The sequence below is a fragment of the Pleuronectes platessa genome, chromosome 11, assembly GCF_947347685.1.
Source record: "Pleuronectes platessa chromosome 11, fPlePla1.1, whole genome shotgun sequence".
In the NCBI taxonomy this organism is placed as follows: Eukaryota; Metazoa; Chordata; class Actinopteri; order Pleuronectiformes; family Pleuronectidae; genus Pleuronectes; species Pleuronectes platessa.
Genome location: NC_070636.1, coordinates 22,915,489 through 22,933,246, shown reverse-complemented (window position 1 = coordinate 22,933,246; position 17,758 = coordinate 22,915,489). Strand labels below are relative to the sequence as shown.

The window sequence follows — 17,758 nt, the reverse complement described above, 5'->3', positions numbered from 1 at the left end:
GCGGTGTGTTTGCTGCCTGCACAATTACTTGATTTTATTAAAAAGAGATCATCAGCAGGTGCTTGTTTTCACTCGGTTTCTCCGAGCAAACATGTGGAGCAGCTAGGAAACGGGTTTTGGTGGAGCTGTGGTGCTTTTGAACTCATTTTAGGAGAGAAACTAGTGGGGAAAACCGCTGAGCAGTGCTGCTCACCGCGGTGAACGGGTCGTGTTTGTAGGCTCCACCGACCAAATGCAGAGAGCATCAGAGCTCTGCGTGACTTCAATATGAAGACAAATAAGTCCGCTACCCGCTTCCTCACTGTCAGCCCCCAGCTCCGCTCACCCACTGAGTTTTTACTCGTTTATCAGTGAAGAGAAAACACAAGTGTCTCGGCGTTCACACTAAACACGGGAGCCACGGCTCGACTGAGTCTCCACGGTTCTCATGTTGTGTTCAAGTGCCGCCTCCCGATCGGGACTCTCCATCAGTCCGGTAATTCACTCCGATACTCTGTCATTGATCTATACGCAAAGAGAAAGATGTCAGAAGCCGCTCCAGCTCCCGCTCCAGCCGCCGCCAAGGTCAAAGCGGCCAAGAAGAAGGTCGTGAAACCGAAGACCGCCGGCCTAAGTGTCAGTGATCTCATTGTGAAGGCCGTGTCCGCGTCCAAGGAGCGCAGTGGCGCGTCAGTGTCCGCCCTCAAGAAGGCTCTGGCGGCCGGAGGCTACGATGTGGAGAAGAACAATTCCCGCGTCAACACCACCATCAAGAAGCTGGTGATCAGCGGGACCCTGGTCCAGACCAAGGGAGCCGGGGCCACCGGCTCGTTCAAGATGAGCAAGAAGGTGGAGACCAAGGTCCAGAAGCCGGTGAAGAAGGCCGCTCCCAAAGCGAAGAAGCCCGCCGCCAAGAAACCCGCAGTGGCTAAAAAGCCCAAGTCGGCGGCCGCCAAGAAGCCAGCAGCCGCTAAAAAGTCCCCGAAGAAGGTGACCAAACCAGCAGCGGCCAAGACGCCCACCAAGAGCCCCAAGAAGGTGGCGAAGAGCCCCAAGAAAGTGGCGAAGAGCACTAAGAAGGTGGTGAAAAAGGCCCCTGCTGCCAAGAAAGCCCCCGCGAAGAAGGTCGCCAAACCCAAAGCGAAGAAGACAGCAGCCAAGAAGAAGTGAGCTGTCCTCACTGTGAAACATGTCCATCCTGGTAAAAGGCTCTTTTAAGAGCCACACACGTCTTTCCAAAAAGAGCTGTTTCCTCATCAATCATCACCACTGCCAATACATATGTAGAGACAGAGTTCTTAACTAAAGGGACTCAAGTTTGATAGAAATATATTTAAGGTTTTTCGTTCAATGTTAAGATTTAGAAGTTAGTTAACATCAAATAATATATAAACATAGCTTTAGACTCTGTGTGAAGGAGAGGCAGACTACTACTGACGCACATATGAAAACCTGATTCATGTGAAATACGTCTTTAATCCAACATGTGACCGGACACACGGCACCTAACTTTTAAAAGCTCATGTTACAGATTAAGCAAAGGTACCAGAGTGATTGTTTATGACTACATTACTATCATATAATAGTTTGTAAGATGTGTAACCAATAGATATGTTTACTTCTCACCCTAGATTTGCATAATGACAAATGTAAAGAGGGTGAATGTTGCATTCAATTTATTCTACCCACAGTAGTTTCTATTTCATTAAGAAGATAGTATGTGTTGTTTTTGCAGTCATACCGTCCATCATGAGAGATGTATGCCAAGGATCCATGTACCTTCGATGTACTGCAATTTGAAGTTTGTATCTTTTATGCATCCAATAGTGTATTCATATTTATATAGATATATGCATATATATGTATCTTGCTCATAGTGTATTCATCGTCCTTATATCACAAAATACCTCTAAATACTGCACTATTCCATATATATTTATCACTGTACATATCTTATGTATTAACAAATGTCACTTCACTTTAAATATGCACTCTGCACTATTACTGCCTTTTATTGCGCTTCTGGTTATATGCTAAACTGCATTTGGTTTTTAACAAGCACTTGTACTGTGCAATGACAAAAAAGTTGAATCCAATCTAAAAACGTCTTTTGTGTATAGTTTAAGTTGATGGGTGATATGAGGAGTTTTGCTCTTTGGAGGAGAGTGTGTGGCTCTTAAAAGAGCCTTTGTGTCGGTGGTTTCCAGAAGCTTTGCTTTACTTGGACTTGGGGACCTTCTCGGTCTTCTTGGGCAGAAGAACAGCCTGGATGTTGGGCAGCACGCCGCCTTGAGCGATGGTCACTCCGCCCAGGAGTTTGTTGAGCTCCTCGTCGTTGCGGACGGCCAGCTGCAGGTGGCGGGGGATGATACGGCTCTTCTTGTTGTCGCGGGCGGCGTTTCCAGCCAGCTCCAGGATCTCAGCGGTGAGGTACTCCAGCACAGCCGCCAGGTAGACGGGGGCGCCGGCACCAACACGATGTGCGTAGTTGCCTTTACGCAGCAGCCTGTGAACACGGCCGACGGGGAACTGGAGCCCAGCGCGGGAAGAGCGAGTCTTTGCCTTCGCTCTGGCCTTTCCGCCGGTTTTACCTCTGCCAGACATAATGGATGTAGATTGTTTCGTAAGACACGTCAAGAGAAACTGCAGTGAACAGCTCGAGCCCTCCTTTATATATCCGCGGATCGAGCGGGACGGTTCATGCCAGACCAAACAGAATAGAAGCCCCCAGCAGACCAGCGGAGGACGGCCGACATTTTTGTCCAATAAGCACAGAAGACTCAGGCGGTGGGTTGCTCCTTTGGGCGGCGCTGAGCTTCTGGGGGAGCCTCTCACCAATCAGGACCCGGGAATCTGAAGCAGCGTCACCATTTCGCGGCTGGCTCAGCAGTTTAAAACCTGAGCGGCTCTACTCCGCTTCACTCTTTCTCCCTAATCAGAGACAAGAAACAAAATGGCAAGAACCAAGCAGACCGCTCGTAAATCCACCGGAGGCAAAGCCCCCAGGAAGCAGCTGGCCACCAAGGCTGCGCGTAAGAGCGCCCCGGCCACCGGCGGCGTGAAGAAGCCTCACCGTTACAGGCCCGGTACCGTGGCTCTGAGAGAGATCCGTCGCTACCAGAAATCTACGGAGCTGCTGATCCGCAAGCTGCCCTTCCAGCGCCTGGTGAGAGAAATCGCTCAGGATTTCAAGACCGACCTGCGCTTCCAGAGCTCCGCTGTCATGGCTCTGCAGGAGGCAAGCGAGGCCTACCTGGTCGGCCTTTTTGAGGACACCAACCTGTGCGCCATCCACGCCAAGAGGGTTACCATCATGCCCAAGGACATCCAGCTGGCCCGCCGTATCCGCGGAGAGAGAGCTTAAACCAATGCTGCTCCACTGACCATAACAACGGCTCTTTTAAGAGCCACTTCACTGCACTCAAGACAAATCTCCTCCGCTGCCCTCCTCGTTAAAGACTGTTAATACATATAAAACACTAAATAATTGACTGCAGGGTTAAAGGTACATATCAATACCATTGAAGTATTAAATAAATTAACTACAGTTTATTACAAGAAATATTTTTACCGGTTTATACATGCAACATTGTTTGGTAGTTTTACCACACTAACTGACAACTTTCACAAGAAGGGTTACAGAAAAAGATTTGTTACATTAATAGCTCTGCAAAGAATACACATTGGAAATTATGCAAGCTAAGACCCGGCCTGCTATTAATCTAAAATAGATTAGTATTGCTACTTTCACTTCGTCTGTCAAATGGAACCATGGTCAGAGCTGCAATGAAATCAAATATTCATTTCAAATGAGATGACTTAGCTTCGTCTGAGAAACTGATCTACTCGGCGTAAACAGCTTAAGCTATTGAAAACGGGGCCTTTGGTAAACCATTCCAAAACAAGTCTCCCAGGGATTGCAGCCCAAATACACAAGTGAAATCTTTGCAGCCTTGAACATAATCGTAACGGTTGCATTACAGGAATTAATCAACTGGACATTTATACCCCACTAATATAGTCTTGTGATGGAAAAGGTTTAGTATAACTGAATGCTATGAACACAAATATCACTAGCATCAAGAGGGCCGAGGTTCCTATCAGAGCCAAGGATGTGTCATGCTGAGGATGCTGGAGAGTCATTCTAGAGTTGGGACTCAATTTTATATCCATGTTTAAATAATACATTTTACGCAATATTCACTTCAAGCAAGGATCAAATTAATATTGTGGCACAGTTCTCTCATTTATTACAAAAGTATCATTTATTTAGCAGAATATGCATTTTCTCTGCTGTCTGATTTAGTAAATACCAACTTTGGCTCTTTACATTAACACTAGGATACATGTTTATGTATATTATTTGGATCATTATTTGTGTAAAATAATCATTAAAACATGACAAATGTGTTTGGAAAACGATTTGTCTCACGAGTGAGATATCTTTCAACCTGTCCATATTTTACCCACTGATGAATAAGATAAGTGGTACGAGTTACATGTATTGTCCCACACACATGCAAACACACACGACATGCAAGGAGGGAAATTTGTTTTCTGCTCTGACCCATCTGGTGTACACAGGAGGACGCAGAGAGCAGTGAGCAGCCATGCACGGCACCCACTGATCAAGATCACATCTTCTCAGACTTGTATAGCCAATAACATATTCGTATTACAAATGAAGGCTTTAGTGTTGTGTACATTGCTGTGGGTAAATAGTAGCATGTAAACATGTATTTGAATCATTCAAAAATACTTTAATCATGTAGTACATCATAAAAAAAAAAAACCACTTGAAAATTACACTTAAGTTACAATTTGCTATTATAATTTGTTTAGAATTAGAATTATTTCAATTAGAGGATAACAGGAGGGCTAAGGGAGAAATGTATATTGGTTTGACCACAGTTTTTCACTCAATGTTGCTCAATATTCACATAGAAAGAGTAATACGCAAAAAAGGTATATTTGTCAAGCTTGATAATACTGTAAAAGACATTAAAGAATGTTTCCCTTTGACATTAAAGTCACAGTCATGTGTCGGTAACAACACGTAAATTACGTTCAGGAGATTAGCTCCATGGTTTAGTAATCAAAGACCTGTTTTAAAACTGACATCACAGCAGCTGGAGAGGATGTGGCGTTCCACCAATCAAAATTATATTCACCTAGCCATAGAAGATAGCCCGCCATATATATATGAATGATAAGAAAGCACTGAGAAATAGAAGTCATTGTTCTAACAATACATCTATCCCTCTGACCCTGAGGAGCAATGATTTCATAAGCTTATTTATAAATACAATTATCACCACCAGGGGGAAAAAAAAACACCTCATGAGTTACAATCACTGATTTGAGAGAGGACAACACGTCCTGCAGTAGAAAACTGCTACTGGATTTCAAAACAATTATTTTCAATTGTAGAAGTTATGCAGTGTGATTAGAATGTATTCAACATGATTATTATTTTCAATTTTATTTACCAAGGCTACATTATTAGTTAAAAGCAGCTGATTAAATATTGATGGACCTCTCGTTAAAGTCAGGACAGTTTGTCTCCATAGAGAAAGTGTGTGGCTCTTAAAAGAGCCGTTGGTTTGATGTCTCCGCACAGTTGTTTACTTGGAGCTGGTGTACTTGGTCACGGCCTTGGTGCCCTCAGACACGGCGTGTTTAGCCAGCTCCCCGGGCAGCAGCAGGCGGACGGCGGTCTGAATCTCCCTGGAGGTGATGGTGGAGCGCTTGTTGTAATGAGCCAGACGAGAGGCCTCACCGGCGATGCGCTCGAAGATGTCGCTCACGAAGGAGTTCATGATGCCCATGGCCTTGGAGGAGATCCCAGTGTCGGGGTGGACCTGCTTCAGCACCTTGTACACGTAGATGGCGTAGCTCTCCTTCCTGGACTTTCTCCTCTTCTTTCCGCCCTTACCGGGGGCCTTCGCCACCGCTTTCTTGGAGCCCTTCTTGGGCGCTGGCTTCGTTATGTCAGGCATTGTCACGAGATTTGTTCGTTCCAATGAATACAGACGTCGGTGGCCAGGCTGTATTTGAACACATCACATGTAAATCGTTATGTGCCGTTCCCTCTCTGTCATTGGCTGAATGTGGAGTGCCAGTGTAACAGCACGGGGGCGTGTCTCCATGTTCATGAGTCCTTTATTCTGCTGCTGACAGAGGTGGAACTGTTGAGCTCAACTGCAACATTTGGGGGGTTAAGAAATGCAAGATGTCCCTGAAACTTTGTATTATTTATGTTAGCATCACATAAGTATCATTTAAAACAATCTGAACCAAAGCAACCTGATAAATACACAGCTCTAAATGATAAGGGAACACTTAATGGTCACAGTAAACCACCTAGTCAATTTGACTTCAGGTTCATCAAGCTGTCCATTTAGGAAGCCCAAGTGATTGTGAATGAATTTCACCGGTTTTGGTGCAAATGAAAGTGACAACAAGTGCAATAAAGAGGCAAAAGCAAGACAACAACACAAAGGGAACAGTTTTATATGTGCTGGCCATTGACCTTCGCTCTCTCCTCATCCTTCCTGACTGAATCTTCTCAAGTTTCATGCTCTGCTAGTGTCCTTGTCACTACCTGTAGCATTAGGCGGTCCCTGAAGTCCTATCAGGTAGCAGAGATAATCTAGCTCTTCCAGGATAGAACAGCCAAACGTGCAGGAGCAAGAAGGTTTGTTGTGTGCCATAGAAGAGCATCAACCCATCAGCAGAACCGGTATCGGCTCCTAGTTGCGTGGAACATATACAGGTGTAACTGGCCAATAGGGAACTGCCCTCCCAAAGAAAAGAAGGGAACAAGATGATTGTGATAAATTTGGCACATTTTTATTATAATCGTCCTGCCTGCTGCCTCTGAATAGAATAGTCCATTTAGCTGCAGCGTCAAGACCTGTTTAATAGAGTACAGGGAGAGTTCAGCCAGTTAAAAGTCGGCCACATCACTCAGATAGAGTTTCATACCACGTTGTCTTTCAAAGTGCAGGCACTGCAATCCCAGACAGCACACACACGCACACAGGCCCTGGGGCCCCACTCACTCGCTCAGAGCAACACAGTGATATGTGAGGAGCGTTACCATGAACAATCTGGTAAGTGACTTTGTTGACGAACAGTGGACACAGGTATAATACAAAGTTTCTCTCTGGTAACATCTGGTTACACAACCAATCAAGTGCTGTGTTTTATTTTTAGTGTGTATTGCAATAGTGTGTCCATTAACCAGTGAGTGAGTCCATAGGTCAGTCAGTCAGGGTCCAGAAGGCTTCAGTGTAAGGCCGTTGCCAAACTCCCGCAGTACGAGGGAAAGTCAGTGTCTAACGCACGCTGTGGTGTGCACGTAAAGAACTCGTGTGTTCTTCATGGCAGCAAATGTAGTTGCTCGTTGTGAATTTAGATATGCACTAAGTGTCTGTGTGTCTGTGTGTATATATATATAAATGTATGGGTGCGGATGTGTGAGTGTATTCATGTTAATGTCTGTTTGTAAATCTATTTGAATCAAAATAGTAGTCAGATAATTTTAGTAACATGATGATTTTATTGAGCTTGACCAACATTTGTTTTTCTGGTTGTCTTACCACTCTCCACGTGCTTGAGTGAAAGATGGAATGAATAATGTAAATTCCTCAATTTGTGGTCAGATTGTTTATTTTAAAGTTATGTAGATACAGGGGGTTACTCGTTTTTCACCCGTGTGTTTCTACACAGACTTGAAGCGTAAAGCGGCTGCACCTCAACATCCATTCAAATCAACAAACTGGTCAGGTGCAGCACCTAATCACACAGCTCTGTCCCTGGTCCTGAAAAAAGATTTAAACAATTTTTAAATTAAACTTAGTGTTCTGATCAAGTTTGTGCAGCTCCATTGGTCATTTTCAAAACTCAGAACAGATAAGAAGCTGCAATAAAACGGGAGAAGCTGAGCTACTGGAAAACAAAGCTTCTGACAGGACATGCAAGAGAGTTCAACTGGTAGTGGACGTTGTTTCAGTTCACATATCTAGAGAGCAGCTCCGTCTGATGTTACTACAGTATATATATATATATATAAAAATACACACACACACGTGTATATATAAATAACAGTATAAATATAAACAAACGGCTTTCAAGTGTAACTTAAATTTAGAAATTAAAGAGGAAACTACGATTTATAATTGCATTATTTGATGTTTTGATATGAAATAACTTCAAAATCTTGACATTGTAAGACATCTACTCGGAGAACGACTTGTTGTTGAGCAGAGGATGTGAGCTCTCATTGACGAAGTGTGTGGCTCTTAAAAGAGCCGTTGTGTTGTTGAGCTGTTGGAAAGTAAGTTTATCCGCCGAAGCCGTACAGAGTGCGGCCCTGTCTCTTCAGAGCATACACCACGTCCATGGCGGTGACGGTCTTCCTCTTGGCGTGCTCGGTGTAGGTGACAGCATCGCGGATCACGTTCTCAAGGAAAACCTTCAACACGCCGCGGGTCTCCTCGTAGATCAGACCGGAGATACGCTTCACTCCGCCACGGCGAGCCAGGCGGCGGATGGCGGGCTTGGTAATTCCCTGGATGTTATCACGGAGAACTTTACGGTGACGCTTTGCGCCTCCTTTACCGAGCCCTTTTCCTCCCTTTCCTCGTCCAGACATCTTTCTTCAGTAAGATGAGATCTAGTCAATGCCCTGCTCCGCGGAACCACAGCTACTCATAGCCTGACTGAGGACCTGGTAGAAGACAGAGGCAGGCGTCTTCTTCCTCTGTGGATTCTCATGGCCGCTGATAATTAAGTCTATGGTGCGCTAGCGCCTCCACAGGTTTGGATGTAGGACGGTAGCTATTAAAGTCTGACACTTTATCAGTTTTGTGTGGCAGTAGGACTGTAGCACGTTTCCATCAAGTAGGAATAGTGCCTGTGAAAAAGGCTTGGTTAGAAATAAGAGTATCATTTGGACTGATTGTGGAAGTACTTAGTCAATGTATGGATATTGAGCCACCTTGAATGAAAAACAGTGCTCACACAAAGACTCAGCTCACGATTTCTCCCTTAGCCCTCCTGTTATCCTCACATTTAAATTGTTTATCCTTTGAGTCCTTTTGACCTCAGCAATTAAAACCCTCCATAACATTATTAGAATAAAAATTGTAACCTAAGTGACCAGGTATGTATCCAAGTATGGTTTGTTTATTGTTTGACTACTTAAATAGCTTTTTATCTTAAACACAATCCCCAACCAAACGTGTGAGTGCAGAGTCAAGCAGTGTAAGAACTTGATGCGTGTCTGGAACTGTTTTTGACAGTGTTATGGACATGAACATGTATTAGAAGTCCGGGCTGACACTGTGACTATGTTCACCTTTCATTTGGCATCATTGGATACTGACCAGTTTTAAAAGCACCTCATGTATGCTTGAAAGTGTTGTTGATTACAACCTGACATTCGGCTGGATTCTGTTTTACTATATTCATCTGGTTTCATTTGCAGATATGGACATTGTATGAAATGGTCATGGTTTTTGTGGGGGCATCCTTAACATTGTATTTTGATCCCCCGCCACCCGTAGCTGTCAGTCAACAACGGCGGGGAGCTTGTCAACGTGTTTGTTTATCCCGAATATGAGAAGAGCCGGTCTGGTCTAATTTCAACAAGTATTTATTAAGATGCCGCCTTGTGAGTCTTCAGTAAGCATGCGCCATCTCCAGACAAAACAACGCCTTGCCTATCTGCCCTCCTGAAGCTGGGACAGCTGCATGTGGAAGCTAAGAGATGTATGCTTTAATATAAAAAGTTAAGTATGAGAACAAGTTAAAGTACATCGTAATGAATGTCGCAGATTCAAAGTTCCCAAAACGGGCCTTATCAGACAGCCGCAAGTTTGAACAGCGATGCGACGCACACTCATTTTAACCAGCTTCCAGATTAAAACCAAGCAGCAAAGGTTACTAAAAGTCACTATGTGAGGGCTACACATTTCCCACATATTCTTCCCAAACTGCCCCTGTCTAACAAACTGCATTTTGTTTAAAGTTGACTTTCATTGCCAGCTTCACAGACACGCACACATGGATAATATAGATTTCAGTCTTACAGAGGAGGTGGACTAGTGGCAGAATCTTGGACTTTGGGCAGAAAAGGTCTCTGGTTCGTCTCTGGCTCGACTCCACGGAGAAACAACAAAAGAAACAAATCTGTTCAAAAATCCAAGAGGATTATCCCTACCCTTGTCTAGTGCCCCTAAGCAAGGCACCTTACTCCCTCAACATCTGCTCCCCGGGCGCCGTATATGGTCGCTCACTGCTCTGTGTGTCCTGCACCAGATGTGTTAAAAGCAGAGGTTAAATTTCCCTACCTGCATGAGTGTGCCTGTGCATGTCTGTGCCTGTGTTTGGGACTAATACATGCGTCTTAACAAACTCAACAAACCTTTGGGCAGAGGGACCATCTCTCAAATGTGTCTTTGCTTTCGTACCTTTGATTCATGAGTTAAAAACTATGAGATCAACAACAACACTGTTATTTTTGTTATGCTGGGGGGGTGTTCTTTTTAAATCATTGTTAGCATTTAGAGTATTGTGTGTTATAGTGTTTTTATATAAAGTAATATGTAAATAAAGTCTGTTTGAATGGTTAAAATGACATGTTTACATGCTACAATTTACACAAACACTTTCACATACTGCACACGTGTTGAGATAAACACAGTATTTGTTGACACTAAGGCCTTATTGTGTAATATGAATGTGTTATTGGCCATACACATCTGAGAAGAATTGATCTATTGATCAATAGGTAACATATTGACAGGTTAACAGAGATTTCTCACCCATCGTTTTTCAGAAACGTTTGTCATGTTTAAATGATCCTTTTACAAAAATAATAATGATCATAATATACAGAAACATGTATCCCAGTGTTAATATGATGAGCAAAAGTTGGTATTTACCAAGTAGAGAAATTCTCAAATTCAATTACAGCTTAAGCATTTTCTGGAAAATAAATGATGTAACCTGTTGACTTTTGTTATTAAATGAGAGAAATGTGCCACCATATTAATTTAATCATTGCTTGAAGTGAACATGGATATGAACTGTATCGCTACTGACTCTCCAGCATTCTCAGCATGAAACGTTCACGGCTCTGATAGGAAGTCTGGCTCAACTTCACCAGGAGCCTCGGCCATCAGCGGTGTGTTTGCTGCCTGCACAATTACTTGATTTTATTAAAAAGAGATCATCAGCAGGTGCTTGTTTTCACTCGGTTTCTCCGAGCAAACATGTGGAGCAGCTAGGAAACGGGTTTTGGTGGAGCTGTGGTGCTTTTGAACTCATTTTAGGAGAGAAACTAGTGGGGAAAACCGCTGAGCAGTGCTGCTCACCGCGGTGAACGGGTCGTGTTTGTAGGCTCCACCGACCAAATGCAGAGAGCATCAGAGCTCTGCATGACTTCAATATGAAGACAAATAAGTCCGCTACCCGCTTCCTCACTGTCAGCCCCCAGCTCCGCTCACCCACTGAGTTTTTACTCGTTTATCAGTGAAGAGAAAACACAAGTGTCTCGGCGTTCACACTGCACACGGGAGCCACGGCTCGACTGAGTCTCCACGGTTCTCATGTTGTGTTCAAGTGCCGCCTCCCGATCGGGACTCTCCATCAGTCCGGTAATTCACTCCGATACTCCGTCGTTGATCTATACGCAAAGAGAAAGATGTCAGAAGCCGCTCCAGCTCCCGCTCCAGCCGCCGCCAAGGTCAAAGCGGCCAAGAAGAGGGTCGTGAAACCGAAGACCGCCGGCCCCAGTGTCAGTGATCTCATTGTGAAGGCCGTGTCCGCGTCCAAGGAGCGCAGTGGCGCGTCAGTGTCCGCCCTCAAGAAGGCTCTGGCGGCCGGAGGCTACGATGTGGAGAAGAACAATTCCCGCGTCAACACCACCATCAAGAAGCTGGTGGTCAGCGGGACCCTGGTCCAGACCAAGGGAGCCGGGGCCACCGGCTCGTTCAAGATGAGCAAGAAGGTGGAGACCAAGGTCCAGAAGCCGGTGAAGAAGGCCGCTCCCAAAGCGAAGAAGCCCGCCGCCAAGAAACCCGCAGTGGCTAAAAAGCCCAAGTCGGCGGCCGCCAAGAAGCCAGCAGCCGCTAAAAAGTCCCCGAAGAAGGTGACCAAACCAGCAGCGGCCAAGACGCCCTCCAAGAGCCCCAAGAAAGTGGCGAGGAGCCCAAAGAAAGTGGCGAAGAGCCCTAAGAAGGTGGAGAAAAAGGCCCCTGCTGCCAAGAAAGCCCCCGCGAAGAAGGTCGCCAAACCCAAAGCGAAGAAGACAGCAGCCAAGAAGAAGTGAGCTGTCCTCACTGTGAAACATGTCCATCCTGTTAAAAGGCTCTTTTAAGAGCCACACACGTCTTTCCAAAAAGAGCTGTTTCCTCCTCAATCATCACCACTGCCAATACATATGTAGAGACAGAGTTCTTAACTAAAGGGACTCAAGTTTGATAGAAATATATTTAAGGTTTTTCGTTCAATGTTAAGATTTAGAAGTTAGTTCACATCAAATAATATAAAACATAGCTTTAGACTCTGTGTGAAGGAGAGGCAGACACTACTGACACACATACATCATGTAATATGATGTTCGGCGATATCCGCTTTACTTCATTAACCATACTTCTTAAATAGTGTGCCTTTATTGTTATAGTTATCCTAGTTTCCTCGTGTCTTTCCTTGCTAAATATGTAAGTGACAGCTGCTTAGGAAAATGACAATTCCAACTTCACATCATATATATGAATATATACTGTAGTAACATCAGGCAGCCAACAGATGACGCTGCTCTGCAAATTATGTGAACCGGAACAACGTCCATTACCAGACGAACTCTCCTCCATGTCCTGTCAGAAGCTTTGTTTTCCAGTCGCTCAGCTCCTCCTGTTGTATTGCAGCTGATTGTTTGAGTCATAAAAATGAGCTCTGTAGCTGCATCAACTTGATCAGTAGCTGTCATTAAACTAAAGTATTGAGGAACTGTCATCAGACACTGCAACACCAACAGAGGGAAAGTCACGTGGTTCAATTTACTGGCAGGGAGTAGAGTTTTTCCAGGTGATGCTTTTCTCAGATTTATGATTAAAACACTAAGTTAATTTTTTCAGAGTAAAATAAAAAAAAAAAACTTAATTGTTTTAATCTTGTTTCAGGTCCTTGGACAGTGATGTTTGTTTTGTTAAGGTGCTGCACTTCAACAGTTTGATGCCCTGAATGGATGTTGTGGAGCAGAGCGCCGCCACTTTATGCTTCAAGTCTGTGCAGAAACACACGTAGGTGAAAAATTAGATGACTGTATCTAGATAACTATAACAAAAAAAATTGTGTGACCACAAATGAAGGAAGTGTTGTCGACATTACTCATTCCATCTGTCACTCAAGCACATGGAGAGAATGGTAATAAAACCAGAACAAATACATCTATGGTCAAGCAAAGTAAATCCATCATGTTGCTAAAATGATCTGTCTTGTGTCTTAATACAAATAGATTAACAAACAGACATTCACATGAATACACAGACCGACATATCCCCAGACATGCATTAATATACACACACGGCCATTTAGAGCATAAATAAATTCACACAGAGCCTATTCTTTGCTGCCTGATTATTTTTATGACTGACCAATGACTGGCCCATGGGTCATCTCATGACCAACATTAAACATTAGCTCACCTGATAAGGCCAAAGCTCTTTGAGTTCAGTGAAGAAGACCCTGAGAAGTGGTTAAAAGCTCAGAAAAAAAGTGGAGCTTCTGTTTGAATTGATCAGAGTCACGCTCCTCTGGGGAACAAGAGTAAACTTCACTGGTCAAAACGTTTAATGGAGGAATCCAAACCATTCACTTGGTGACAGAGTTCCATGCAGTGTCGTTCAGGACAGCCTCATCACTGTCACACCAGAAGAATCACAGGAGGGAAGTATACAATAATAATAATGATGGCTGAGTTCCATTTAGCTGCTCCACTTCAATGGTCCTGAAGTTGTGCATGCTGGATCACTGTCATGTGTACTTGGGCACTTTAACACAACAGAGGACTTGGTCAATGTTTTGAATGAAAACCTGGTTCATGTGAAACACGTCTATGATCCAACATGTGACCGGACACACGGCACCTAACTTTTAAAAGCTCATGTTACAGATTAAGCAAAGGTACCAGAGTGATTGTTTATGACTACATTGCTATCATATAATAGTTTGTAAGATGTGTAACAAATAGATATGTTTACTTCTCACCCTAGATTTGCATAATGACAAATGTAAAGAGGGTGAAAAATGCATTAAATTTATTCTACCCACACTAGTTTCTATTTCATTAGGAATATAATCTGTTGTTTTTGCATTCACACCGTCCATCATGAGAGATGTATGCCAAGCAGGGTTTCCCCCAGTGCTTTATAGGCCTGGCGGACCGCCAGGCTTTCCCCCCCCCCCCCCGCCAGGCTAAGCGTCGCTTGTTTATTTATTAAAAAAAAAAAAAAAAAATGTTATGCACCAGAAACATGATACCAAAGACGGCATTGCGCTTTTAACCGCATCTGGTGATACGGTTGAAACCGTAATGGCGACATCTTATGGTCAGTATGTGAACCCATAAGGTAAGAGGTCAGGTGTATTTTCCATCACCTGAACCTCCAAAACACGACCTGTCTCTACCACGCAACAACTTTCACGGAGAAAGGGTCAAAAAACCTTGGACTCTTTCTTTTTCCGGAGTCGGGGGAGCACTGGAGGAGACGATGAGGCCGCTCTTTCCCCCACGGCCAAGCGGAGAGCATCGCCAGCGAGCCGACCGAGCCGCGGCTCGATGATGAAGCAGAGCCAGAGCTAGTTAGCGCGTATGTTAGCGCGTCGGATGTCAGCATTTCGAATGTTAGCATGTCGGATATTAGCACGTCGGATGTTAGCGCGTCGGATATAAGCACGTCGGATGTTAGCGCGTCGGAGCAGCCTGCTGCGAGCCGCGATGGGAAACATCGAAGTAGCGGATTTAACCCAAAGTTTAACCCAAAGACCTCAGGAACAGGCTGCAAGGGAAAAGCCTAATTGCCTGCCTCCGTATAAAAATAAATGGTCCCTCTGTGGCTGATCTTGACTACAGTAAGGCTCTGGAGGAGTTCTTTCAGAAGCCGAGACGGATCACTTGCATCACTTGAAGAGGTCACACAGCATACCTCTTCAGGCCCTGAGTTCCCTGTTCCCCCTTGGCCATGTTTGCACTTTTTATTTATGTTAATTTATTTTACTATTAAATGTGACCAGAAATGGCTTGTTTTTTTAGATTCACTTAGATTTTACTTGAAAACGAATTGATAATATTTATTTTTATTTTATTTATTATTTTTTGTGTTTGTAAACTGTATTATGTAATGTTAATGTTATTAATGTTAAGTATTGTTAATAAATGTCTTACAATAACAATTGTCATAATTTCAAAATTCCTGTCAACTTTTAACTTTTTTTTTTTACAAAAACACAGTCGGCCGCCGGTCGGCTTCTCTAGCGGCCCTACCACCAGGCTTAGCAAGTTTTCTGGGGGAAACCCTGCCAAGGATCCATGTACCTTAGACGTAATGCAATTTGAAGTGTATATCTTTTATGCATCCAATAGTGTATTCATATTTATATATATATGTATCTTGCTCATAGTGTATTCATCGTTCTTATATCACAAAATACCTCTAAATACTGCACTATTCCATATATATTTATCACTGTACATATCTTATGTATTTACAAATTTCACTTGCACTCTGCACTATTACTGCCTTTTTTGCACTTCTGGTTATATGCTAAACAGCATTTCGTTTTTAATAAGCACTTGTACTGTGCAATGACAATAAAGTTGAATCCAATCTAAAAACGTCTTTTGTGTATACTTTAAGTTGATGGGTGATATGAGGAGTTTTGCTCTTTGGAGGTGAGTGTGTGGCTCTTAAAAGAGCCTTTGTGTCGGTGGTTTCCAGAAGCTTTGCTTTACTTGGACTTGGGGGCCTTCTCGGTCTTCTTGGGCAGAAGAACAGCCTGGATGTTGGGCAGCACGCCGCCTTGAGCGATGGTCACTCCGCCCAGGAGTTTGTTGAGCTCCTCGTCGTTGCGGACGGCCAGCTGCAGGTGGCGGGGGATGATACGGCTCTTCTTGTTGTCGCGGGTGGCGTTTCCAGCCAGCTCCAGGATCTCAGCGGTGAGGTACTCCAGCACAGCCCCCAGGTAGACGGGGGCGCCGGCACCAACGCGATTTGCGTAGTTGCCTTTACGCAGCAGCCTGTGAACACGACCGACGGGGAACTGGAGCCCAGCGCGGGAAGAGCGAGTCTTTGCCTTCGCTCTGGCCTTTCCGCCGGTTTTGCCTCTGCCAGACAAAATGGATATAGATTGTTTTGTTGCGGGTGGAAAATCAAAGGAGAGGAGTCGTCGTTCTCAAGTTGAAATTAAGCAAGTTTATTCAGAGGTCACAGGTCAGGAAAACCCGGTGTCCAGCAATTGAACATGCATGGGTCTCTAGTTCTACGCAGGAGACTGCACAGGAAAAGAGACGCTTAAACAGAGTGCGCACATAGATTATATATTGATATATTGGGCGTAACAGGGGTTCTTCTTGGATTTGTCAAAACTAGATGGGGGCCGCTGCATCTAGACGGGGCAGTGTCTCATCCTCTTGGAATGTCGCGTGATGAAGATATCGTACGTGCACTCCATTGTCGTGGTTACCAGAGGTCATAATGTTCCTGCCTCAAAGCAGCTGCCTTAGTGTGTTGTGGGGGAGAGATTTTAGGCCAAGGTCTGCTCATTATCTGCTGTTGGTGTTCTACTTTGTGTGTGTGTGAATTGAAACAGGGAGCTGGGATGTGTGGTACAAAGTGTTGACTGTTCTACAGAGTGTAAGAAAAGAGGTCAAAGAAATGTATGTGGTGTATGTCAATAAATGTATGTGTTATGTATGTGGTGTATGTCAATAGTTTCCTAAGACACGTCAGAAGAAACTGCAGTGAATAGCTCGAACCCTCCTTTATATATCCATGGATCAAATGGGACGGTTCATGCCAGACCAACCAGAATAGAAGCCTCAAGCAGAGCAGCGGAGGACGGCCTGCACTTTTGTCCAATAAGCAGCGAGTATCTCAGGAGGAGCCTATCACCGATCAGGACCCGGGGCTCTGGAGCAGCGTCACCATGTCACGGCTCTGCAGTTTATAAGCAGAGTGTCTGTCAAGCGCTCCACTGTTTCTCCCGATCAAAGAGACAAGAAACAAAATGGCAAGAACCAAGCACACCGCTCGTAAATCCACCGGAGGCGAAGACACCAACCATCTCATCAGGTGGAGCAGCGGATAGCGGGGTTGGCACCGTCAGCTGCCTGGAGGCGGCCGCCTTCCGGATGATTCCCGGTAGCTCTGTCATGAGTGCACCGATGGCCGTCAGAGGAGTGGGAGCGGGCGGTGAATTGAATTCGTCATCCGACGCCTCGAGCTCGAGGGGGGGGATCTGCTGGAGGATAAGTTGGCTCTTCAGCTCTGGGAGCGGAGTCAGCCGACGCCGGTCCACTTTCGAAAAATTCGATGGCTTCGTCCAAACTGAAGTCACGCTGCGACGCGAACCCGTCACCGTCCATGTCGGTGTAGGCGTCGGCTCGCCTGAGTCTCTCGGGCTCCTTAAGGAACTTGCAGAACGCGCCAGGCCGGCATGCTCTGGGCCCAGGCACGACTCGCAGCGTCGATGGAGATCATCTGACATA

At 44.7% G+C, this 17,758-nt stretch overlaps 7 protein-coding genes across 7 annotated transcripts; 3 read left to right on the top strand and 4 right to left on the bottom strand.

The window, feature by feature from the left end:
• The first annotated feature begins 501 nt into the window (after positions 1-501).
• LOC128451329 (histone H1-like) lies at positions 502-2,305 on the top strand. The gene has a single exon (XM_053435118.1). It carries the CDS (start codon positions 523-525, stop codon positions 1,147-1,149), a length of 627 nt encoding a protein of 208 aa, XP_053291093.1. The 5' UTR covers positions 502-522; the 3' UTR covers positions 1,150-2,305.
• On the bottom strand, positions 1,447-2,734 carry LOC128451306 (histone H2A-like). Its single transcript, XM_053435094.1, has one exon. It carries the CDS (start codon positions 2,581-2,583, stop codon positions 2,197-2,199), a length of 387 nt encoding a protein of 128 aa, XP_053291069.1. The 5' UTR covers positions 2,584-2,734; the 3' UTR covers positions 1,447-2,196.
• On the top strand, positions 2,462-3,876 carry LOC128451303 (histone H3). The gene has a single exon (XM_053435090.1). It carries the CDS (start codon positions 2,933-2,935, stop codon positions 3,341-3,343), a length of 411 nt encoding a protein of 136 aa, XP_053291065.1. The 5' UTR covers positions 2,462-2,932; the 3' UTR covers positions 3,344-3,876.
• Positions 3,877-4,293: 417 nt separating this feature from the next.
• LOC128451309 (histone H2B-like) lies at positions 4,294-5,989 on the bottom strand. Its single transcript, XM_053435097.1, has one exon. The coding sequence runs from the start codon at positions 5,976-5,978 to the stop codon at positions 5,604-5,606; it is 375 nt and encodes a 124-aa protein (XP_053291072.1). The 5' UTR covers positions 5,979-5,989; the 3' UTR covers positions 4,294-5,603.
• Positions 5,990-7,637: 1,648 nt separating this feature from the next.
• Positions 7,638-8,700, bottom strand: LOC128451319 (histone H4). Its single transcript, XM_053435107.1, has one exon. It carries the CDS (start codon positions 8,636-8,638, stop codon positions 8,327-8,329), a length of 312 nt encoding a protein of 103 aa, XP_053291082.1. The 5' UTR covers positions 8,639-8,700; the 3' UTR covers positions 7,638-8,326.
• Positions 8,701-11,657: 2,957 nt separating this feature from the next.
• LOC128451300 (histone H1-like) lies at positions 11,658-12,455 on the top strand. The gene has a single exon (XM_053435087.1). It carries the CDS (start codon positions 11,693-11,695, stop codon positions 12,317-12,319), a length of 627 nt encoding a protein of 208 aa, XP_053291062.1. The 5' UTR covers positions 11,658-11,692; the 3' UTR covers positions 12,320-12,455.
• A 3,544-nt stretch (positions 12,456-15,999) lies between these two features.
• On the bottom strand, positions 16,000-17,757 carry LOC128450367 (histone H2A.v2-like). Its single transcript, XM_053433778.1, has 2 exons — positions 17,332-17,757; positions 16,000-16,407 (listed from the first exon to the last, which is right to left on the bottom strand). Exons 1-2 carry the CDS (start codon positions 17,755-17,757, stop codon positions 16,000-16,002), a joined length of 834 nt encoding a protein of 277 aa, XP_053289753.1.
• Position 17,758: the final 1 nt, after the last annotated feature.

What these genes read in the sequence shown, in the direction of transcription:
- LOC128451303 (XM_053435090.1), top strand. Translation starts at nt 2,933, where the DNA reads ATGGCAAGAACCAAGCAGACCGCTCGTAAATCCACCGGAGGCAAAGCC.
- LOC128451319 (XM_053435107.1), bottom strand. Translation starts at nt 8,638, where the DNA reads ATGTCTGGACGAGGAAAGGGAGGAAAAGGGCTCGGTAAAGGAGGCGCA.
- LOC128451306 (XM_053435094.1), bottom strand. Translation starts at nt 2,583, where the DNA reads ATGTCTGGCAGAGGTAAAACCGGCGGAAAGGCCAGAGCGAAGGCAAAG.
- LOC128451329 (XM_053435118.1), top strand. Translation starts at nt 523, where the DNA reads ATGTCAGAAGCCGCTCCAGCTCCCGCTCCAGCCGCCGCCAAGGTCAAA.
- LOC128451309 (XM_053435097.1), bottom strand. Translation starts at nt 5,978, where the DNA reads ATGCCTGACATAACGAAGCCAGCGCCCAAGAAGGGCTCCAAGAAAGCG.
- LOC128451300 (XM_053435087.1), top strand. Translation starts at nt 11,693, where the DNA reads ATGTCAGAAGCCGCTCCAGCTCCCGCTCCAGCCGCCGCCAAGGTCAAA.
- LOC128450367 (XM_053433778.1), bottom strand. Translation starts at nt 17,757, where the DNA reads ATGTCAGATGATCTCCATCGACGCTGCGAGTCGTGCCTGGGCCCAGAG. An exon ending in CTGCTCCACCTGATGAGATG is followed by an intron (nt 16,408 to 17,331) that starts GTTGGTGTCTTC and finishes TTTCCACCCGCA; the next exon opens with ACAAAACAATCTATATCCAT.